The 25,860-nt window shown below is 35.1% G+C and overlaps 1 protein-coding gene across 2 annotated transcripts; it reads right to left on the reverse strand.

The window, feature by feature from the left end:
- Positions 1–1,015: 1,015 nt before the first annotated feature.
- Positions 1,016–22,491, reverse strand: LOC308701547 (uncharacterized protein). 2 transcript variants are annotated; one of them, XR_014031468.1, is made up of 6 exons: positions 22,431–22,491; positions 19,603–19,935; positions 12,265–12,582; positions 11,708–11,813; positions 1,415–6,112; positions 1,016–1,133 (listed from the first exon to the last, which is right to left on the reverse strand). XR_014031468.1 is itself a non-coding variant. In XM_081383904.1 (5 exons), exons 2-4 carry the CDS (start codon positions 19,898–19,900, stop codon positions 11,728–11,730), a joined length of 702 nt encoding a protein of 233 aa, XP_081240030.1. In that variant the 5' UTR covers positions 19,901–19,935; positions 22,431–22,491; the 3' UTR covers positions 1,098–6,112; positions 11,708–11,727. The 2 variants fall into 2 exon arrangements, 1 of the variants encoding a protein (XP_081240030.1); XM_081383904.1 differs by having other exon boundaries at positions 1,098–6,112.
- Between the last annotated feature and the right edge of the window lie 3,369 nt (positions 22,492–25,860).

A 25,860-nucleotide genomic window follows, 5' to 3' on the forward strand; every position in this document is an offset into this window, starting at 1 on the left:
TTCTAACTGAGTTACATGTGCATCAGACACCTGTGTGTGTTTACAGGGGTTTCACGAGAGATACCTGTTCTAACTGAGTTACATGTGCATCAGATACCTGTGTGTGTTTACAGGGGTTTCACGAGAGATACCTGTTCTAACTGAGTTACATGTGCATCAGACACCTGTGTGTGTTTACAGGGGTTTCACGAGAGATACCTGTTCTAACTGAGTTACATGTGCATCAGATACCTGTGTGTGTTTACAGGGGTTTCACGAGAGATACCTGTTCTAACTGAGTTACATGTGCATCAGACACCTGTGTGTGTTTACAGGGGTTTCACGAGAGATACCTGTTCTAACTGAGTTACATGTGCATCAGACACCTGTGTGTGTTTGCAGGGGTTTCATGCCAGATACCTGTCCTAACTGAGTAACATGTGCATCAGACACCTGTGTGTGTTTTGTGGAAGAAATGTAATGTTCTATTATGTTTTCACTTAATTATATTAATAGAATCTTAGAAATATGATGGTAATTAAATTAATGTGGTGTCGATACATATTCTTATTATGTATGTGTATGTCCTTGTATATGACCGGACAAAAGTTAATGTGACTGAATGTATGACCGAGACAGAGAGTCTCCATTCAAGGGTGACATATGATTAAGTATGATAGACAAATCTAAACAATATGTTAGTTATGGCTAAGATGTATCTTAATGTAGCCTCGGGAAAACAACCTTGGGGGAGGAACAACTATAAAGAATGAAGGATACCCCCCACTCGTTGTCACACTCTCCAGGCACTTTGTAAGACTGTATGACTGCTGACCTTTCCTTGCAAGGGAATAAATAATTGTTAAAGACAATTGATCCATGTTTGTCTCTTATAATACACTTACAAATACGCTGTTAAACCTTAAAACTTTTTTCCACTGCTATTTTAAAACAACATACTGACAAAAACAACATACTGACAACTAGCTGTTTATACTCAATTTTATTAAAATAAGAAAATATCAAATATTGACAGCAAGCAGAACAAGGCAGGACTTCAGCTTTTGGATATCTCAGTCAGGACACAATCTTCACAGGATTTTCTGATGTACTATCTCCCACACCATCACTTTTCATATGACTGGAATGTCACACTACATAGAAAGAGAGAACAATCACGTACAGACAAACTTTGATGATGGATTTTGACAAAAAAATTAAAGCTTTTGAAGATTTATCAGTGAGAGTGATACAGTTGCTAAGGTGTTCCATGTTGTTACTATACTAAGTGTTACTCCTAAGTTTAGAGGGAGGGAGGTAGACACTAGTGTGTTAGATAGATATAGATGTGGATAGATATGGTTATTGATAAAGTCAAACAAGTGTTACGAATCAGGTTTGTGAGAAATATAAATATTGTAGCTTGGTCATGTACCTGTCTGAAAGTAAGTGGCTTTCCGTGAGAAAGGAAGTCTGCATATTTGCAGACAAAAACACCACAGTCATTTCCATTTGTCTGTTTGGGAATTGCCTTGAAACAAAATTCCAAGAAAGTATAACAGTTAAAGGGATACTCCACTTTTTTTGTAAATAGGCTCATTTTACAACTCCCCCAGAGTTAAACAGTTGAGTTTTATGATTTTGGAATCCATTCAGCCGATCTCCGGGTCTGGCGGTACCACTTTTAGCATAGCTTAGCATAATGAATTGAACCGGACAGGACCATTAGCATCTCTCTCAAAAAAATGAACAAAGAGTTTCGATATTTTTCCTATCTAAAACTTGACTCTTCTGTAGTTTTTTTGAGAGAGATGCTAATGGTCCTGTCCGATTCAATGATCTATGCTAAGCTATGCTAAAAGTGGTTTTCTAGGCTGATATGGCTAGGAACTATACTCTCATTCCTGTGTAATAATCAAGAAACTTTGCTGCAGTACCATGAGTCCAGCAGGCGTAATGATATGACGCAGCGCCTGCCGCCTGATAATAGGCTACCGAGCTGGGGACTATTTTCAGGCACTGCGTCATGCGTCATAAACTCAACTGTTTAACTCTGGGGGAGTTGTAAAATGAGCCTATTTCCAAAAAAAAAGTGGAGTATCCCTTTAACAAAAAGACAAAAGGAGTTTTAGAAAAACATTAAGAATATTTGTATAACTGATTATATGGTGGTATGCATACGTTGGTTCTCATCTTTATTTACAGTTTTCTAATAATTGAACCCTATTTGCATGAAATATGAGCAAGTAAAATAAAGAAAATAAATTTGTGGTAAAATGAATAAAAAAGTAATGGAGTTAAACATTGTATTTTGCTTTCACTGAAATGCAAGATTTTCAGGTACATTGTCAGAAAGCCCAAATTCAGAGAAGAGGCCCACTTTGTATGGCTGGACAGTAAGTTCTTTAAATCTAAGCTGTGAGTACTGTAAAAGGTACTTGAGAAAGTCTGTTTTTCTGTCCATCTATTTCTATCTATCTATCTGACTGTCTGTCTATCCATCTATCTCTATCTGCCTATCTGTCTGTCTGTGTCTGATAGACTGCATTGGCTTCAAAACTTTCAGCTTGAAAACTACTTTGAACTTCAAACTAAAAATCTTCAAACTTTTTCAAACTTTCAGGCTTTCTCAAGCCAACCTAATGTTTGCCTTTCTTGACAAACTTTTTTAAAACTAGTTTATGTTGTTCATAAACAAAGTAAGTCTCTTAGGTACTTTACAGACAAAGCCAATAACACTCAAACATATCTTTGTCTAACATCTTCCTATAATATGTATAAAATATTTAAAAAAGAAATTCCTTGTATGACTCTGTACTATGTTAATGCCTTTCTTCAAAATGATTCAATATTGTTTGTTCTGTATTTTATACAAATTAGGTGTTGTGAAGTGGAGTGCATTTTCCAGACAATATAAGCAAGAGTTCCTGGTGCTCTACTCGTTGACTATGTGCTTGCACTGCACTGAAGTATACAAGGACTGCCCACCTGGGTATGTGGGTAACGGCAGAAGGAGTCTTTAAGGAGGTTGTGGGTTGTTGCTCAGTTGTTTGTTTTTTCAATGATGGAGGGGAATTTCAAGCTGAGTAGATTTGAAGTGTGTGTTTGTGTGTGTGTGTGTCTGTTGATGTACAGATATGTGATTATCTGTATGTGTACATATTTCTTTTATACAATTATCATCTTTGGTTTGAAATAAAATGTATCAGTGTTTTTTTTTTTGAGTTGACATGCATAAAATGGGATACAGACATAGATTGACAATGTACTATATGTAGTTGGTTTAACTTCATTCAAACTACTGTATTGGAGTAAATGTTTTATAATAGCTTATATAATGCACAAAAATAAACAATTATTAACTATTACAGAGGAATTATTAAAATAAGAAATATATAAGCACATATATGAAGTTAATGCAGGACTGATGACATTTCACATCACATTAAATAGGGAATTAGAGTTAAATAGAGGATGAGATGTGAATAAATGGATGTGCCAGCAGCTGTCATAAGAGTATTAATTAGCAGTCAAATGTGGAAGGAATTTGATTGGAAAATGAAAATGAGATTCTTGAGTTCCATTGGTGGTTGCCAAATTTGTTAGTTCTTTGCCATTTTCACAATGACAAAGGGGCTAGGTGCATATATTGGGAATGTCCCAAAAGTGTATTGGCAGGGGGTTAAAAGGGAAATTAGTCAAGTTTTAGGAAGAGATATACCAATGCACCCAGTATTTTTTGGCTTGAAGGTTTCCCCTCGGATCAGTTTAGTAAATCACACTTTTTTGGATTATTGTCATTTACTTACCCTCAAGTTGTTCCAAACCTGTATGAGTTTCTTTCTTCTAATGAACACAAATTAAAATATTTTGAAAAATGTTGTTATTTAGACAGTTGACTATAATAGCCATTGACTTCCACAGTATTGTTTTCCCTATTATGGAAGTCAATGGCAAAGTCTGGTTACCAATATTTTTCAAAATATCTTCTTTTCAACAGAAGATACAAACTCATACAGGATTGGAACAACTTGAGGGCGAATAAATGACAATTAAAATTTTGGGATGAACTATCCCTTTAATACAGACTTGGAATATATGTGTGTTTTTTTACATTAAAGCAAGTATTCTATTATACCCAAACAACAAAATAAAATAATTGATAAATTTAGCATCATATGAACCGTTTAAAAAAGCCTGGTAGACTGTCAGGTTACTGTCATAAAACATGAGGTGAGACAGAGATGAAGTTAACAGGCAAGAAAGAGATGAACATGAGCAGTAACACTTCACTGAGGAGTCTTTGTTTCTTTGCAGGATGGTTACAGGGTATCTGCACAATTTTTTAAGTCAAATTTAAGGCTTTTTAAGACCTTTTTAAGACCTGAAGAAATCAAAATTAATACCGTACATTAGGGGTGCGCAATTTTGACAAAAATATGTCTATATATTTTCAAAGTTTTGTTGATAATAATTAGATGATATTTTTCTGATTGTGTTTTTGTACTGGTATCCCGGCTGGTTTAGGCCTGTTGTTGACAGCAGACCCACGAAGATATTCATAATTTTTATATTCTATAGTGGTCAGTTCACAGCAGTGACAGAAATGAACATTTTTTATTAAGGGGCAATATTTGCCACCTTTAATTGATTTCCAGGGGCATTTTCACCTATATATGGACATTGTTTCTAAACGTATTTAGAGGTATGCATCACCTTTTATGTCAAATTCTAACATTCAAATTAAATTAAATTAGAATAACACAGTACAAATGTCAAATTAAATAATTAAATTAAAATCCATCCTTGCAGTGCAGAGGTGACAGAAGCGGCATCACTATATCTACACTTCAGTCTACACTTTACAATTGCATAAATAAAGCTATTCAATATTTAAATATGAAATGATTTATAATTTTAACATTTTAATTACAGGATACTTTATATGAAACTGAAACCACCAGTAGGTGGCGGCAAGTCACTGTCTTAATAAGCGAGTTGTTGGAGTCAACGGATTTGTTCAAACGGCTGATTCGTTCAAAAAACAAGTGATTGTTCATTGAATCGTTGAAAGGATTCGTTCAAAACGCGGATTTCAGTAAAAAAAAAAAAAAAAAAAAAAAAAAAAACATCACTGTCTGTTGGACTGCGGCTTCATTATGAAATTCTCGTCTGCGATATAAAGTGAAAATTGACAATATTGTGTCCAAAAAGTAACTCACAATGTTAACTTTATTTTTAATTTAACTGTTGTATAAAATAAATAGCACATTTGCAGTTGTGCAAAGGAAAACGGCACTCTTGCTCATGTGATATTCTAATATAACAACATAATATGATGTAAATATAAGACAAAAACTAATTTGGGGACATCTAACTGCACTGACACATCACGCAGTGAAAGCAAGCATGAGAGACAAACGCGATGTCAGCTCGCAATCGCAGTGCCTCGTAGGCTATAGTTAAAACAATGATTACAATATCATCATAGTTCATAGACAACATTGCACACTCCTAAGCACATAAAGAATGAACTTACAATCGAGCTGACATTTACTCGTTTTCTTCACTCCTCTCGCGTGCAGGAGACAGATGCAGGCTATACTGCCGTAAGTGACGCGAATTATCACGTGAACAAGCAAATCCACTAAGATAGATTTAAAAAAATAATACGTAGGCCTTCGCTAATTAGATTTTAATTTCGAAAGCATTTAGATAAGTATAAGTCAAAGTGTCATCTAAAATTTAAGACCTTTCATAAGTAAAAATAAGACATTTTTTTTAAAAAAACTTGATTTTTAAGACTTTTTATGGCCTTAAATTTGAAAAATCTAATTTAAGACCTTTTAAGACTTTTTAAGGATCCGCGGAGTTAGATGAGCAGACAGATGATGGACAGTCTGAAGTATCGACGGATGAAGGAAGACGAAAAAGGTAAATAATCACAGGTAGATACATTCTCATGCAGAGACTGACACGACCAGACAACAGGAGTGTGTGTGTTGGTGTGTGTGTGTGTTAGGTTAATATTCCAGTGATTGTGAACGAGTGGCATGCTGTCTGAATCCGTGACAAATATCAGTCTCCTTCATTGACTTTCTCTTCACTCCATCTCGTTCAGCAGCAGAGACACCTGAAACACAAACCAACAGATGCTGGAGGGAAAGTGTATCATACAAGATTATGTAAACATGAATTTCCTGAAAATCTGAATAAACTAAATGAATGACAAAATGAAGAGATCTCTTTATTCATATAGGCTCAATTATTTAAAAATTGATGGATTACTAGTCGATTATTGACACCATTTTTTTTTTACAATTATAAAATTCATAGCAAAATGCATAATTACATGTGATTTTTTTAATAGCTAATTATATTTTTGTCAAACAATTAGGGGTGTTGAAGTTATCATAATGCATCATGTTAGGGATGTTAGGGAATATACAGTTAAAGACCCAAGGACCAGATATATGATTAATTAAGACCAGGAGTTAGAAGTGCAGTCAATTTATTTATGCAGTCAAGAATTATAATACATTAAAGAAAAGCTTTACTGTAGATAGTTTGCAGTTTCAGCAGGCAGAAGTCAGTGATCTTTCTTATAAAGATCACAGCAGTTATACCCTTCAGCAAGGTCTAAGATATGTTCTTGCTTCAGGTTGAATGATTCTGACTGGCTAAGAAATAGCTAAACATATAAAAAAAAATCACACATGGATAGGCAATAGCAAATCTCCATAATCTGTATGGCTGCTACCAGGACCCGGAGTTTGGTACGAGTGTTCCTCCGAGGTCACAAGTGTGTCTAGGCGCCGACATGTCAAAGAAAACAAGTCAATCTCCAATAATGCCACTTTTTCCTTAACCTGTAACCAAGAATACTAACACACACACAGCTCCTTCAAGGTTGGATATGGTCGGGCTATAAAAATAAGAGACTAAAACATCAAAATAACATGTTCTTTCTCTCAATGAGAGGACACTAAAGAACAGTATAGAAATAGAACAGTAAAGTAAATGCTTTAACTAAGAAATGGTCACTTAAACGGTAACTAAACCCTAAACCAACTTTTTTTAGTTAATGATCTGTAAGAATGGGGCTTTATTAGTGCTGTTCATTGATTCGAGTAACTTTTTTGACATTTGGATATAAAGTGTTTTAATTCTACAATATATGGTATAAAAACGTCTGACTGAATTTTCCTATTGGATGTTTGCGGTGGTACGTGACGTAAGCGGTGGCACGTGACATAAGCAGGTTCCAGCTCACCACGCCTTTGGTACGAACTCACCACGCCCTTGGCAGTACAAAAACCATCTAGATTCAAAACCACTGTAGCAAGTCAGGAGTTGGAATTGTGAGTATTGAAAATGATCAGGATAGAGTATTTTAGCATCTATTTAGCATAGCATTTATATAGTTATTTAGATTATTTTGTGTTAATTAGCATAGTTGTTAGTGTAGTATTGTTAGAAGCATAGTTAGTAGCATAGTATTGCATCAGTTAGGATAGCTTCAGGTTAGCGTAGATTTATCTGTATTTAGTACAGTGGTCAGGATGGTAACGCAATAGAGGTGGAAATGGGCTTCTCCACTCAGGTGCGCATTCCAGTTTCCAGCAATTTTTCAAATATTGCCAGTGGTTGGAGTCAGGCTCTGACCAGGGGTTTAATTACCTTTTAAACTATTGGTTCCAATGACCCTTTGTTACCTAGTCAGAGGTGGAAACTAACTAAATTCTTTTGTTTAATTTGTTTCTACTTTGAGTATAATTAAATTGTGGTAGGCTACTTTTACTTGAGTTAAAAAAAAAAAAAGTATTCAACTTCTCTACATGTATTTTTCACCAAAAGTACAAAGTACTTTGACAAAGGTGCTGACGGAGCAACAGGGCCAGCTGACATTTCACAGACACTTTTCAAACTACTGCTGTGGAGCTTCAGCCAATAACAGACATATCTGAAGCACTTCAGCCAATAACTGACAGGTCTGACTCTGGCGCAAACCAATCAAAACTTCCAGTTCGGCTAGGGGGCGGGGCGTTCAAACCGCGCTTTGACATTCAATCGCTGGCGCTCGTGTTTTGAATCAGTATCGCTAACATTTCAATATTTTAGTGAATGTAAGTGAGCTATGCTCATATTCTGATTTTAAATTTGAATTATGGCAACTCCTGAAATGGGCCATCCCATTGATAATACCAGAGCACTGAGCAGTTGAAGTAAATAAAAAACATGGCTCATAACATGGACGCAGTTATTGCATGGACGGAACAAGAACAATGTAACTTAGTGACTTAAATACATGGACACAGTTCAATGGAATGGTAAAGCTAGTATGTTTGCTTAGCATACCGTCGAACACTACAATTTATGAGTTTAATATAATTTTTTGTTTAAAATCACAATACATGTCAGTGGTGTTTGAAATTACTTCTGTGGTTTCATATTGCTTCTTAAACAGAGTGAGAATATATTTGATTAAATTATATGATACAGGCTATGTTGATTAGCATTGCATTAAATTAAATTAGCCCATGATTTACTCACCCTCAAGTTCTCCTAGGTGTACATGACATTCTTCTTTCAGACTAATACAATTGGAGTTACATTAATAAATCCTGACGCTTCAGAGCTTGATAATGCCAGTGGACAGTGGTTGGCAACCATCAGCTTGAAGCTCAGAAAAGTGCATCTATCCATGATAAAAGTTCTACACGACTCTGATGGGTTAATAAAGGCCTTCTGAAGGGAAGCAATGAGTTAGTGTAAGAAAAATATCCATATTTTACACTTTATAAAGTAAAATAACTAGCTTCCGACCAAACAAACATACAGATTCCACTTAAGTCTAAAGCGCAACTTGTGCGAGTAATGCAACGTACTGTTGATATTTACGATACGCCATGATGCACACTACTACTCTATTTCTGATGTCACAAGTTGCGTAAGTTGCGCTTTAGGCATAAGTAGACTGAATATGTCCGTTTGGCCAGAAGCTAGAATTTTACATTGTATGGATATCCCCCCCCCTCCCCCTCCTCCTCCCCTCCCCTCCCCCTCCCGTGAAGTTTGTTTATGATGGATGGATGCACGTTTATGAGCTTCAAACTGATGGTTGCAATCCACTGCCATTATAAAGCTCTGAAGCATCAGGGTGTTTATTAATATAACTCTGATTGTATTCATCTGAAAGAAGAAAGTCATATACACCTGGGATAACTTGATGGTGAGTAAATCATGGGCTAATTTTCATTTTAAAGTGAACTACTTTAACGTAACGTGTAAATGTGTGTAACTAACATAAATCATGCAAGCTATATGCATAGGCCACGAAGTGTTGGCGAAATAACACATTTGCAGACCAAAGGGAATAATATTTTTAAAAAATCCAGAAAACTTCTTGCACAAAATAAATTCTAGCACTTTCAAGGACCTGTATCTATGTAGGTTTATTTTCAAAAGCTTTCCAGGGCCTAAAAAAAAAAAAAAAAAATCAGATTCACAAACATTCAAGGATCTCAAGGACTGGTGGGAACCCTGGTAAGAGAAGTCAGGTGTGTAATGGAGGAAAGCACATTTTTTGAGCATGTCAGGGCATGCAGGTGAAAGCAAGCTTGTGGGATTTACTATGTGTTTGTGCATCACAACTGTGAGTTTAGAATGACATACAAGCTTTGAGATTAATAAAGTTGATAAACGCAGCACTGCACTGGAAGAGTGTCTTTTGATTTCACACGTCAGAAACAATCCAGCAACACCTCTAATGACAAAATAGCTCTCTTAATGAATCTTCAGTCTGATAAACTGAATCACAGTTTCATCTTCTGTACTACAATAATATAAAATGTTTCCACGCAATTGTCTGAAACAGTGAGATTTAACATAGCAACATTTATCTTTCCTAAACAGCCCTGCACATCTAATATGCTTGAACTATTGTATTAGTGAGCATTAATAAGACAGTATTGATACTCTTTCCTTGCTCTCTACATAAGTTGCATATTGAATTTTTATACTATTAAGATTATTTGAGAGTTAATTTATGATGTATTGTTCCTGCACTGCCTCACATGTGATGAGCTGGTTCCATTGTGACAAAAAAATAAAGATAACTGTTTATTGTTTATTTATGTTACACCCTGACCATAGACCAGGGTCTTAACAGCCTATGGAAAATAAATGTATGATATTAATGCCCCTGTTATTTATTATAAAATAAAACAGCATGGGAACAGCAGAAGAGTCAGTTATAACTGGTGTTTTTATACAATGTTTTTTTTTTTTTTTGATCAAATCACATAAAATACACGTTGCAAACTCACAGATCTGAATCTGTTTTTTTTTAAACCACCTCTTACAATCAAAATAAAATTTTAATCAGATTTAGCAAATTCATTCCGATAGATGTGGTTACGTGATTTTTATTCCGACTGTGCTGCTAATCCGATTACAAGCGGATTATTAAAGTCCATGTAAATGCAGCTGCTTTCAGAGTTTTTTTTATCTGATTGGAATTTGATTTACAATTAATTCCTGTTTACACCTGGTATTAAGATTCGTTTTGGTCGATCGGATCACAAGTAGACGAGGAAGACATTCCCGTTTACACCTGGTGATTTAATCCGTCTCTTTTGTCCACTTTCAACCACTTCTGACCTGATTTCTTCAAGGGGAGGGTGAACAAAATAAGCTTAAGAAATGTACATGTGAACACACCCGGACATGATGGAAAAACATACGGAGCGCAGCAGCTTTAGTTTCTGCTCTGACAGACGCAAGAGCAGCCGAACGCTGTGAGTCTGTGTTAGAAATCAAAAATGGTAAGAGAACATTGTGCTTGGTTTGTTTGGTCAAAGTTTGAATCCATCTGGCTAGAGCTCTTCCCATTATGTTTATGTAATGCGTAAAAGACGTAAAAGATGTCTTTTCCGACTGTTAAAATGCATTCAACCTCATGAGCGTCTACACTACTAAAGCAATCCGGTCAAATGTTTTCGACTACCTCTGGAAGTGGTTAAAAAAGGACATGCTCCGTGTTTTACACCACGTTTACACCTGTTGTTGGAGCCAGTGTTAATGTAGATGAATTTCGGGCTGTCACAAGGTGGAGCCAGTATGTGCACAGAGGGTTTTTAAACCGATGTTTTTCACGTAGAGTTAGAAGGCTTGGTGAGGAATGCATACAGTTTTTACCACACAAAGTTGGATGTTCACTGTCTAAAATATGTAACTGTTTGCATTTTGTTTTTATAAAGTTACCAAAGAGTTGAGATTAACTAAAAGACTGCCGGTGTGCGCAAAGCATGTTATATAACCAAGCCATCGGCAGCTATAGGAGCTGCTGTTACACCTGTATTTAGCATCCGATCGACCGAAACGCATCTTACTAACAGGTGTAAACATGGCTTTATTGACTGTCCACATTTTAAAACTGTACAGGTTCGATTTGTGAGTCCCGTGGCGCACTTTCGTTTTTCCGGAATATCTGCATTGGTTTCTGAAATAACGTTGCATTGTTAGGCATACGCTAAAAGCAACATAAAGGGGCTTGCAATACAAATATTGTCTTATTAATTGCCAGTCTCAAAGTTCAATTCTATTACATTGTAATACTCTGTTCGACAGGCACATTACAACAACACAACTTTGTTTCTGCATTTGAACTGACAGTTTGAATGAGGCTGTATGTAATACTGTATATATTGATGTGTGTAATACTCACATTCTCTTATATTGCTTATATTAAATCACAATAACAGCAGCAGCAGCAAAAAGCAGAACAACAGCAGCACTTATTCCTGCTACAGCTCCTGAAGAATGATATGGATCTGGAACAGATGAAGACACACATTATTACTAGAGAGTCACTGATGATGTTAACAATCTTTGTCTGATATTTACACCTTTTTACTTTGGTCATCAATTGTATGGCATTGATTTAACTATTAAATGACAGCATATTTTAATAATAAATAAATAAATAAATAGCAGCAGCTAAAACAGCATCAACACTGTCTGCTCAAAAGGAAACAATGTTTACAGAAAAACTAATTCTATGCATTTTTCATGTTAATAACTTTAGACTTGTTAACAGCATTTATTTGTTTTGTTTGTTGTAATGTAACTTGATGTGCATGTGAAGGTGATGATCTCAACTATAGTTTAATACGGAGTGAAAATGTCTTTTTTTTCCTAATAGCCCGCAATGCAAGCATTTCCTGGGCAGATTAAAAAAGAACTATATTTTAAAAGTGCTCAAGGGAACTAAGTTATACTCACAAACAGTAACACCATAGCGCTTCACAGTGATAGTGCTGTTGATCAGTAGTTCATAGAGTCCTGAGTCTGTGGTTCTGATGTCATGGATGGTCAGAGATCCCGTATCATAGTCCAGCTCCAGTCTGTCTCTGAATCTCCAATTACACTGTTCATCTTCACAGATCTTACCCTGATATCCAGTGATTTCAGCGATGAGAATGTCATTAAAATACCACGTCATCAAAACGTTAAGGTATTTTATTACACCAGGATCTAAAGTAACAGGTGCTCCCTCCTTCACTGACTTTTTATTAGGTTCTGTAGGCCTACCATTAACAACTGAAACACAAACAAACAGCGGTGTCACAGAGACATCCAGAGTTCTTCAAAATAACATGTTAAATGCCATTTTTATATTTATTTAAGTTCTCCCAAGCCAGTAAAGTGCAGGGTGTTCACAGGTGCCAAAGCACGAAAAATTTAAAAAAAAAAAAACCTTCAATATACAAAAAAACCCCAATAACCTTGCATCAGGTCTAATACTTCAATCAGAGTACTCAGCTGATACAGCATTCACTACCACCAGTCTTATCCCCTCCTTGATCTTCTTCTTCTTCTTGAATTTGATTGGCGGTTGACAAACAACAAAATGGTGTATTTCCGCCACCAACTGGTATGGAGTGTGGATCAAGACGACTTCTTTTCTTTTTTTTTTTTTTTTTATTCTCTCCCACAAATTAGATTCTTCAAGAAAGTGAAGAATAAAAATATAACACTCATTTCTCGAGTTATTTTGCAGAATATACTTTGGTATAAATTGCATTTTTATTTTTTTTTAATTATGAATTAACAACCTTCTTTCATTCTCATATTTCTGACAATGCATTAAAACATGTTCTACTGTTTCCTCTTGCCAACAATAATCACATCTTCCCGTATCATGTTTACCCATTTTATATAGTGTACTATTTAATCTTGTGTGTCCAAATCTCACCCTTGATATTACTATTTCTTCTCTCCTGTTTTTCCCTGCAATTCTCATCTCTCCCACTTTCCTTTGAATTCTATAGAACCACCGACCTTTTTTCTCCTTATCCCACTGTTTTTGCCACCTTTCCTTTAGTCTCTTCTTGATAATACTCTTAACTTCATTCTTACTTAAATTAACAATTAAATTAATGTCATTGTTTTTAACTGCTTCTTTTGCTTCTTTATCTGCAATTTCATTTCCTTGGACACCAACATGTGCAGGCACCCACAAAAATACTACTGTAATCCCCATCATTTGAATTCTGTACATTGTTTGCATTATCTCCATTAAAATATCTGGTCAACTTTCTGAATGACTGTATTGTAAACTAGCCAATGATGAACATGAGTCTGAGCAAATAACTGATTTCACAGGTCTTATTTCTTCTATCCACTGTATTTCTAATAATAATGCAACCATTTCCCCTGTATAAACAGATAGCTCATCACTGATCCTTTTCCTTATTGATATGAAACTCTGGGACAGTAAATGCTACTCCTATCTTGTTGTCTGAACTCTTTGATGCATCTGTGTATATCTGAACATAACTGTAGTACTCATTAATATATGTCTGTACATTATATGAATTACATTCCTTACCCTTGTTTCTCTGTTCTAACAATGTAAAATCAACTATAGCATCTGGAAGTACCCAAGGTTTTATTACTGGTAATGGAACAGTATAGGACTAACATTTAATTGATTAATTTTAAGTTCTGTTGCTTTCTGTATCACAGTCCATCCAAAACTTTTTGGTTTTAACGTGTCTAGTGTTGGATGTTCTTGACTATGGCCTTGTAAATTAACCCAGTAATTCAATGATAGCTGTACCCTTCTCATTTCCAAAGACATTTCCCCCATTTCCACCAGTAGTGCTGTAATTGGAGTAGATTTTATAGCTCCGGTACATAGTCTAAATACCTGATTTTGTATATTATCTAACTTTTTAAGAGACGTTTCTGCAGCTGATCCATAAACCACACACCCATAATCTAACACAGATCTAATCAATCCATTATACATTGCCTTTAATGCCATCCTATCTGCCCCCCACTCACTACCAACTAAACATGTCATTGTATTTATTATTTTCTTACATTTATTTATTATATTCTGAATATGCACCGCCCACGTAACTCTTTCATCAAACCATATCCCCAAAAACTTAAAATATTTTACTCTTTCCAGTTCTTGATTATATAACTTTAGTTTCACCTCACTTCCAATTTTCTTCCTTGTAAACAACATTATTTTTGTTTTATCAACTGAAAATTTAAAACCCCACTTATATGACCATTCTTCAACTATTGTAATAGCCTCCTGTAATTTTTTCATAATAAAATCAATATTCTTTCCCCTTTTCCAGATTGCCCCATCATCAGCGAAGAGTGAGAGACCCAGCCCATTATCCAAATCTTCAAACACATCATTTATCATAATGGAAAATAATAAAGGACTTATTATACTTACTTGTGGAGTACCATTTTCAATTGTAAACTTTTCTGAATAACTGTTTCCTATTCTCACTTTTAATGTTCTGTCTGATAAAAAATCCTTGATCCATCTATACATTTGACCTTTGATACCTAACTTATACAGTTTAATTAACAACCCTTCTCTCCACATCATGTCGTATGCTTTCTCTATGTCAAAAAAGACAGCCACTACACTTTCTCTATTTATTTGTGCTTTTCTTATCTCATGTTCTAAACACACAGCCGGATCCATTGTATTTCTCCCTCTCCTAAAACCACTCTGATATTTGGATAAGAATTGATTAATTTCTACATGATACATTAACCTTTCATTCACCATTTTTTCCATTATTTTGCCAATATTAGATGTCAACGCAATAGGTCTATAATTTCCTGGATTTGTTCTATCCTTCCCCGGTTTACGTATTGGTACTATCACCGCCTCCTTCCACCTTTGTGGTAATTTTCCTTCTTCCCATGATTTATTGTACATATTTAATAAAATATCCTTAGATACTTCGCTAAGATGTCTTAGCATTAAATAACAAATCTGATCTATACCTGGAGCTGAATTTTTGGTTTTCCTAAGAGCTCGATTTAACTCTGCCTTTGTAAATATCATATTTAATTGTTCATTATTGTATTCCTCATTCTGTATTAAGTCTTTAAACTGTTCCAATGTCCTTTCCCTTCCTCTTTTACCCTCCTTACTAATATTATCTGCTTTATGTATTTTAACAAAACTTTTTGCAAGCATTTCTGCTTTCTCTTCATCTTTTATTGCTATTGTATCTCCATCTTTTAATACTGGATACCCAAATTCTCTTTTTATCCCATTCATTCTTTTTATCATATTCCATACTTGACCAATTCCAGTTTCCCTTCCCACTGTGTTACAAAACCTCCTCCAGAAGTCTTGTTTTGTATTTTTTATGATTCTCCTAACATTTGCTTGCCTCTTTTTCTATTCAATGAAGGTCTGAAAACTATGATTCTTTTTTAACATTTTAAACGCTTTATTTCGAGACTTAATTACCTTATCACATTCTTTTGTCCACCATGGCACAATCTTCTTTTTTTTTTCTACCTCCCTTCCTTGGAATAGACTGACTTGCTGATATCAATATAGCATTACAAATATTGTTATTAACCTTATCAATCCCTTCTTTAACTTTAATGTTTTTCATTTCTTGTTCACTAATCCCTCCTTGATCACTTCATTATGTGAGGATTTATACACCTGGGTACAACCATTTCTCAACAATAATCACATGGGGAAGTAATAAAGACCATGAACATGTAATAAATATCAAGTAAAAGTATGTGATCAAGTAACTCCATTTCCTTCACCACACAAATTTAAATAACAGCACAAACTTCAATAAGTAAACTTCAGCAATAATTTAGAGGAAGTAAACATTAACATCAAGCAATTCCCCCTCCTTTCCCACCATACTTGGTATCTCCCACTCCCCATGATGCAGCACAGCACAGGTATAAAAAGCATGAGAAAAGCCCATTCTAGTCTTTTACCCAAATCAAGATGGCCACCACCATGTATGCTGATCCAGGTGATAATCAACAGTCTGTAGCAAACTTTAAATGTCCTTTGGGTTAGTGCTCAGGTGGCCGGCTGAGACACAACAGTATAGTTGTAGGTATTTTTGTGTGGTTAATCCAGCTCTCCTGTCGCTGGTACATCAAGGTAAATAAAGAGTCTTTTAAAAACCAAGTATGTGTTCATGTGTTTTGTGAAAGGGCTAACAACGGGGTCACAAAGAAATGAGGGTAGCTCTGTGACAAGCGGATTGAAGGAAATTTTTGAAAACAAAAACAACGATGTGAAAGCACTGTGGATATAAAAACAAATTTCTCATGCTCTTTGAAAAGCAACATTTATGTTTGCCCACATAAAAAAAAAAAAAAAAAAAAAAAAAAAATTTTACATGAAATCCTTTTAACAGTAAATGTGTTTTCAAAGATATTAAGAATTTACTGCATTAAAATACAATTAGGCCCTGTTTACACCTGGTATTAAGATGCATTTTGGTTGATCAGTAGCTCACAAGTTGATGAATGCAGGTGTAAACGGAGTCTAAAACGCTTTGAGCTTGTCCACATTCGACCACTTCCAGAGGTAGTTGCAGGGTTCCCACACCTTGGTTAACTTCAAATTCAAGGACCTTTCAAGGACTTTCCAGGTCCAATACCCTCAAATTCAAGGTACCTCTAGGGGGGTCCGGGGGCATGCCCCCCCGTAAGAAAATTTTGTACATTTTAAAGATAAATTCATTAATCTGGTGCACTTTGAGTCACCCGAATCTGCCCGAATCCACTGTTAAAAAGAAATAATCCACCCGCAAAACCGCCCATATTCTTTGATTTAGATATCTGCATCTGATCATCACATTACAATTATTCAAATGAGTGTTAAGCATGATAATATGGTAACATATAACACTGAAGTAGGCTGATTTAAAATGAACATTCATTTAAAATAAAAGTTCTTCTTTTGGCAAAATTACATAATTCCTTAATAGCCTAACAGAGGCTTTACTCCCTTCAAACTTAAGTTGTCAATGTTTCATTACATCACTGTTTGAAAACACACATTTTTTTGTACCTTTTGTAAAGGGCATTTTTCCCCTAATTTTTATTAAATGTATCTCCATCTTTCATTTCAAATTCTTACATTTGATCAATATATTCAATTAAAATAATAAGACACTAGGCTGTTACCAATCAAATAAAATAATTTACATTGAAAAATTATAACTGTATTAAATTAGATTATTTTAAATATTTTTGAATATACAAATAAGGAATGTTGAAAAGAATGATACTTTATGAAACTAAACCGCCAGTAGGAGGCGGCAGGCGACCGTCTTAATGAGCGAGTCATTGAGTCATTTATTCAAACGATTTGTTCAAAACGGCTGATTTATTCAGAATGAGGCAGTTTAAGAATGGGTCATTGAATCTTTGACTCAACCGATTTGTTCAAAACGCTTAATCATTCAGTAATGCAACAAGTGTTTGTGTGAGATGCGCTATGGTTCTGTGATCTTTGTTTGGAACTTTTTCGCTGCTGAAACAGAACAAAAACAGTCATTGCGTCTAAAATGTAAGTGACTTAATTTGAACTATTTGTTTATTGAACTGTTATGAAATCAGTCTTGGTTTCAATCTTGATGGCATTCAGGCAAACAGCTCTCTGGTCGTGTGTAGCCTAGGTTATATATTGTTTCTTAACTATAATATGTTATAAATAACTGCGCAAGCCTCAACAGCGCAACATTGTTACCGTCAGTATATTAGGTAGGCCTATATTATGCAGATCAACTATAGGCTATCAATCACCACTTACATTAAATGAAATAAAACAGAATCATCCTCACGTTTTCGGTGATTCCCTAGTTATTTTTTATTGTCGAGAGCCGGAGGCGGCACGAAATTTGACGGAGGCGGCCGCCTCATAATTCTCTATGCAGGAAAAACCCTGGTAACGTAACGCGTAAATGCGCTTAACTAGTGTAAATCAAGCAAGCTAGTATGCATAGGCCATGAACTGTTGGCGAAATAACACATTAGGGGACCGGAGTGAATATGGAATTTTTTCCAGAAAACTTATTGCACAAAATAAATTCAAGCACTTTCAAGGACCTGTCTCTATGTATGCTTATTTTCAAAAACTTTCCAGGGCCTTGAAAAAAAAAAATTCTGATTCACAAACTTTCAAGGATTTCAAGGACCCGTGGGAACCCTGTAGTTGAAAATGCATTCGACCGGATTGCTTTCGTAGAACACCACATCTTTGGAAAAAAGATATTTGAAGTATAATTTAATTGTTTAGTTGGTCTCGATTTTCAGGGCTTGTGCGGCACGCTTGGAATAAAAAAAACAAATTGGAATCAAATAGTATAAATACCTTTCAGAGAACGTTTTTCTCAATCTTTTCTACTGGCCAAATAGTATTTTTTTTATTTTGATTTACGGTATATTTTTAATGGAAAAGACAGGCCTTAAGGTGCATTATTTGCATGAAAATATTTTCTCTGACAATCTGTTATTATCATGGAAGCAAATATTTACATTTATATTTAATGTATATTTAAATATTTATATTTATTAGAATATAAAAAAATGTTGTAACTAGTAATGATTTAATGTAACTTAATAATAATGCATTTTATTTAAAGGCGCCTTTCTCGGCACTCAATGACACCATACAGGGATACATAAAACATTTAAAAGCAGCAATAGATAAAGAATAAAACAACATTCAATTGACATCAAGTGGAATAGGCTGTTTTAAACATGCGTGTTTTGAGTTGCGATTTGAAATGGGGGAATGAATCATTATTTCTAAGTTGGGGTGGTAATGAATTCCAGTGATGAATTTCAGTGTTTAACTCCATTAATGAGAATGGCATATTTGATCTAAATGTTTAGCCTATATCAGATGTAAACATAGGTCAGATAATTCTTTTATTTATTTAAACTGTTATTTTTAACATGCACAGTACCTATCATTAGGACTCATAATGAAGATTAACAACTTTGCTTTCTCTGGCATTAGATAGGCACCGATGGTGAATCGGTGTCGCCAAACTGCTCCGTCTCCAGAGTGAAAATAGTTTTTATATAATCACAAATTATGCGTGGGAAGTGGCGTAAGCCTCTTGCCTCTCAGGCCCTGTTATGTGCGTACGCAACGGTTAAAAATGAGGCCCCTGGTGTAAACGGCATGAGACAAAAGAACACCTCTGAATGTTTCTGCAAAAAAAATCTAACATTACTGCTGTGATTTAAACACTTTTTAACCTGCTTTTAAACGTTCATTAATTGACTCACCATAAATGGTAACATTCACGATTGATTCACTGATGCTGTCGCTGCTGCTGATGATCTTCAGTTTATATTCTCCAGAGTCTTCAGGTCTGGTGTCTGTGATGGTCAGAGATCCAGTCTGATGATCCAGCTTCAGTCTGTCTCTGAATCTCTCAGTGCCTTCATTACACTGAACATCTGTACAGATATCACTGAGATCTCTGCTAATTTCAGCTATTCGAGTGTCATTAAAATACCATTGAATCCTTTCTTGTTGGTTTGTTTGAAAACCAGTGGCTAGAGTGACGTAATCTCCCTCCATCACTGACACTCCAAAAGTATGAAAATTGAAAAAACCTGGAAAAGAAAAGAACAGTTAATTATGAGCCAAACAAAACTAAAGGTACTACGGTTATCCAGACCACACCTGACCACAACCGCTCTTGGTTGGTCGTAAACCCAGTGACGGGTAGGTTTAGGGGCGGGGTTGGGGTAGGTCATCACAGTGTGGTCCGGATAACCGTATAGTACCAAACTAAACAACAGGAAAGTGCTGTCAAATGTTTTTTTCTACAGGTCATTAAGATTGTGAGTAGAGACATAATGTCTGGATTCTTAATGTAACGCAAACAAACAGCAGAAGAACATCGTTAATTTACAGATTCACTCATCCGACAAACATACATGAGTCTCATCATGGATGATCCTGAACAACATACAATACAAGGTTAGATTCAGATGGTAAATAAGGTCCACCTTAGAGATAATCACCATATTTATAATGAAACCATCATATTTAAAAATATATTAATCATATAATTTAATAAAATATAATTTATTGTTACTACTGTAATCTATATTAAATCACGGGATCTCCATCAATGCTTTCCGAATACTCACTTTTTAAAATAATTTTGTTACTATATATTTTAAATATATTTCTATAACATTTTATTGCCAGTTTATATATTGAACAAAAATAATTATTTTATTTATCAAAATAAAAATAAAATAGTACAAACTTTGCTAAAGTGCTTGTTTTGAATAAAGTGTTATAGACATTATTAAAAACATTATTTTAGTTTAAGTAATTGAATATCAATACTTTGTGTATTTTGTTCCATCCTGGTTTTATGAGGCCCATCTTGCCATCTCATACATTTACACGATTTAAAAAAAAAAAAAAAAAAAAACACTTTTATGATTTATTTTCACACAAAATGTGTTGGTCCATAACTGTTCAATACAAACATGTATATTTTTTGTCAATCATGCATTATGGGAGTAAGTAAGTGAAAAGCACACTTGTTACAAGATTTCAGTTTCTGAGATTTTCGGTTTCAGTGGGCGGAGCTTACATGAATATTTATGAATTTACCTGGCATGCAAGTGGAACTGTTCATTTTAGTTCATGTTCCTCGTTTCTCAGCAGGTTTAGTGGATTATTTAAAAAAAAAAAGGTACATAGTTTCAGAACGAACATAAACAAATGTGTTTCGTTCTGAAAGTTCATAATGTTTTTATTAGTTTGCAAGTTTTGTGCATTCACTTCGTGTAGGCCTATAAAGCACAGCAAATTTCAACTAGTCGTATGCATTGTACCTACCTTGAGTCTTATACTAATTGTTATCATTTGTTGAATGCAATTACTGAAATAAACCTGCATATGTATCTGTGAGCTAACAAGTTTATATATATATATATATATATATATAGTATATGTGTATATGTGTGTGTATATATATATATAATAATATATATACGAAATATGTCACAGAAGTCTGAAGTGCAAAAAATGTCCCACATTAGGGCAATTCACCCTATATATCAGTGGCGGCTGCTGGTCTTTCAAAGAGGGGAAGCTCATTTTCGGCCTACATCATAAAAATTATTCATTTAATTTTACGTTCCTTTTCAAGAATATGCACTGTGAAAAATGAATGTAATAATATAATAAAAGTATCAATAATAATATAATAAAGTATAATACTAATAATATATATTTTTGGTTATTTTAATAATTATTTTTGAATTATTACTAGGCTAATAATAATAATATAAAACATATCATAAGTAATAATATAATGAAGGTATAAATGTATAATTGTGTGAAATGTATTATAAAAATTGGCTAGCAATTTCGACAAGCAAATACCAAGAAATAGGTTGCTGCAGTTTGTCTTTGAAAAATCCGCGATGGGACTGAGCTCGAACAGCTTCAACATCAGCGACTTTTTATTGTATGAAATCGCTGTCAATCAAAAGGAGATGCAGTCTTTCGACAGACCTATAGGCTATTTACTTTTTTTTTTTTTTTAAATAATCCATTAATCATGCTGAGAAACGAGGAGCGAACTAAAATTCTCAGCTCCATGCGGAAACTCTTGGATATCCAGGTAAGCCCCGCCCACTGAAACCGAAAATCGCTTAACACCTTAAAAAACAGGTGGGTGTGGTAGTCTTATATCGAGTCTCAGAAATGGCGACGGGTCGGCAATGTTGTGACGTCATGTGGGAACTATGTATAGACGCGAACTGTTTTCACATACCGGACAACAGGTAGGTCTACATATTTTTACTTGGCAGAAGCTGTTTTTCAAAGCGACTGACAGTGACATCACAATCAAGGTAGCCTACATGATCAGTTCACTACAGTAGGCCTAATGTAGGCTATAAGATATCAACATTTACTCACAGTATGATGACATTATACTTTTAGATAAAGTTTTCAACACCAATGAAAATTAACATTTGTTTGATATCTGTAGCAGCTTAGAGCTGAATAAACTGGGTAAACTTTGTTTTTATCGTTACCAGGCAGAGAGATTATAAGTAACAATTAAATGTCTTACCATGGTAGAATAAAAAAAATGGCAAGAACAAAATTAGAACCACCACTGCCACAAAAATAAATGCAGATCCTTTTTTACAGGCTGATGCAGATACGTTAAAAGGCATGTTAACATCTTCTTCTTTTTTCTTCCCCTTCTTCTTGTTCTTGACGGTTGGCAAAACAAGCCTTTGGAACATGACACAAAAGTGATGTTAATAACCACCGTGAAACCAAAGCTCCGAGGCGTGCGTCAGAAAAACGAAACGATTGTGCCTCGCCTGAAATATGGTCGAAAGTAGGCTATAGGTAAGGCGGCTGCAGTGAGAGGAGGAGTGAAAGAAGTGCAGGCAAGCCGGAACAGTTTTCTCTTCTCGGAATGACACCTGTATCAGACACCAGTGAGATCAAAGGCAGATATCGCGATTCACGCTCTTGCATCGTGTTGATAATGAACTGAATGTAATTTAATTCTGTTGCTTAATATGAAAATAAATAGTATTAATTTGCGTCCTGGTTAATAAACGATCGACTTTTAAAGCTTATAAAGTTGTAGAACCCTTAAGATCTTTTCAGAAACCAACTATACTGATATAAGTAATATAATAGTAATATATTACATTTGCATCAAATTACAATAAACTAGTTGCTGTGAGGGTGTTTCTAATACAGCGAAGTTTCTGCATGTGAATCTGTAGTTAATGGGATAGAGCCATCTAACAAAGAACATAATAGGAAGTATGAACATGAAGTAGAACATCATGCTTCATAATGGTCACCATGAATGTGTAAATCTGGAAAATATGAAAGAGAGGGCAACTCAGAGAACAAAGGAAATTAACATTTGAACTCAGAATCATCTCACCTCAGAATCATCCTAATCTACTGTACATTTCTTTTCCTCTTCCCACATTTTTTCTCTCTCATGCTGAGATCACCAAAATTCACCCAAGAATCTATATGGTTTAATGTGAATAATTATCATACAGTATTACACGTTTGGTATCATTTGAAATGTCTCAGTGCGACTGGTACAAAGGTCTCATTCCCAATGAAGTAAACCAAAAGGTATTAAGGTATTTAAGAGTTTAGAGATAAATTAGGGAGTATTTAGGGAGATGCTGAAGAAGGCTCGTGCCGATTTGTAGCTCAAATTGGCCCGTGATGCTGACTTACTGAGGCTTTCAGCATCATGTATTTCCTAATGTCAGGTTCACATATTTTCTCTTTTTTTCCAGAGCATTTGATGTTTTGTATTTATTATCTTTGAACTGATTGTGAAATTGGCATGATACATTTACCTGACATAATAATTCTAACTTGCTCTGAAATTGTTTTCCCAAGTTGATTAAACGGATTCGTATGTTCCTGCAACCTCTGTTTTAATTTAATGTTACTTTAAAGTGTACGTGGGAAACCACGTTATGGCCAATCCAAAGCTATTATAAAAGAAGTAATTTGGTCAGCTTATATCTGTAGTAGTGGGTAGTGGCCATACCTCTACTGAAGTTCAATTCAAGTGTATGCAATTCCATGGGGCTATACCAAAATATCTTTGATTGTGTAAACGTGAATGTGACCGATCTCAGGTATATAGCAATTAGGCTACCTCTGTTCGTTGATTAAAACTGATGAGCTTGTGTACGTGAGACCCGCGTTAAACAGAAGACGTGAGGACCTCTGAGCGACATAGTTTCCTAATTTGAACAGGTAAAATATACTTAAAAGAGTTAAAAAGAATAATCAAACATTCGCTCACTTTTAATGATGCTCAGATATAATTTAAACCTTTTTAATGTATGGAGTCAGATGAAATAACGAGGTAATACATATGAGAAAATGTATTTCACTTAATCTTGTTGTGTTGTGTAAAAGGAAAGACAGTAGGCTAACGCGCAAAAACCTTCACCCATGTTATTGGAGACCGCCATTTGGACTGATAAACGGGCTTGAAGAGGAAACACTCATTCATGATTGTTCTGAGATTCAAGGTTTTCACACTTTTATCAAAGAAACAACAAAACAATTTAATGTATAAAATAGTATCATATGAACTGTTTAAAAAACATGGTAGATACACATGTAACATATTGTCATAAAACAGGAGATGAGACAGAGATGAAGTTAACAGGTCTTTATTCACAGATAGTTTAGATCGTGCAGGATCCTCAAGCAGGAAAGAGATGAACATGAGCAGTAACACTTCACTGAGGAGTCTTGTTTCTTTGCAGGATGGTTCGATGAACTGACAGATGATGAAGTTTAATGGATCGACGGATGGAGGAAGACAAGGAAGGCAAGTAATCACAGGAAGATACATTCTCATGCAGAGACTGACGAGACCAGACAACATGAAGTGTGTGTGTGTGTGTGTGTGCTTTTGAAGAGTGTGGCAGATTAATATTCCAGTGATTGTGAACGAGTGCAGATGAAGGACCTGTTGATGGCATGCTGGCTGAATCCGTGACACATATCTTTTCCAGTAGTTTTATCAGTAGTGCAGAGTCGATTCATGTTGTCTGACATGTTTGCATATTTGTGCACATGATCTGTGTGCTTGCATATTGCAGCAATGCTGTGTGAGAGTAGTAAAATACACTTCTTGGTCAAAAAGAATGAGGTACTAAACTGCTACAAAAAGCATGATAGCATCATAAATAAATCTCCACAGAAAAACATGAAGCATTCACTGTTCTATTGCTGATAATGTGCTTCTTTCATAAAATATATTTTGGCTACATGCTTTAATTTATTTAAATAGCTAAAAATGGTGATGTCGCTCTGGCTTCTTCAGTCGGGTACAATTCATCAGTAACAGTCAACAATGGCATCCAAGCCTTATTAGTGTACGAGTCTTCAACATGATGCTCCTGTAAGAAAACACAGATTCACAGAAGATAAATTAACAAGACAGATGGTTTTCTTTTTCAAAGAAAAAAAAAAAGAAGAAGAAGTAACACAAGGTCTTAAATATTGGGCATGTCTTTAGATGAGGTCATATTCAGTTAAAAATTGTATTGCATTGACATACACATCCACACACGTGATGACATGCAGATTTAACAACCAGTTTATAAATTTAAAGCATTCAAAACTTTGTGCGCACACTTGTATATTTGCCAGGGCCAGATTTACTAAACATCTTCATTTGGTATTACAAATAAATGACCACGAAGGGAGAAAATTATCTCCCAGTTCCAGCATGTCAAGTGAAAATAGGTTAAGACATGCTTATTTGGGCTTTAAATAGTGGCTCAAATCCCAGTAAATTGACTACAGAAAACTTTAGTAAATCCCATGCTTTGCAATAAGGTCAGCCGCAAAAATAACTGTGTCTGCTCCTGATAGCACACGTACATCAAGGAGACGTCTATTTGATGTGCGTGTTTACATCTGGAAGATGTCATTTTTAGAGTGTGCTCATCTGCAATACGTCTATAGGACGTTTCCTG

This window comes from Scardinius erythrophthalmus, assembly GCF_964197995.2.
Source record: "Scardinius erythrophthalmus genome assembly, chromosome: 14".
NCBI classification, from domain to species: Eukaryota; Metazoa; Chordata; class Actinopteri; order Cypriniformes; family Leuciscidae; genus Scardinius; species Scardinius erythrophthalmus.

Coding starts and splice junctions, on each gene's coding strand:
- LOC308701547 (XM_081383904.1), bottom strand. CDS start 19,900: ATGGAGGGAGATTACGTCACTCTAGCCACTGGTTTTCAAACAAACCAA. Junction 12,583..19,602: donor CGTGAATGTTACCATTTATG/GTGAGTCAATTA, acceptor TTTGTGTTTCAG/TTGTTAATGGTAGGCCTACA. Junction 11,814..12,264: donor GCGCTATGGTGTTACTGTTT/GTGAGTATAACT, acceptor CATCTGTTCCAG/ATCCATATCATTCTTCAGGA.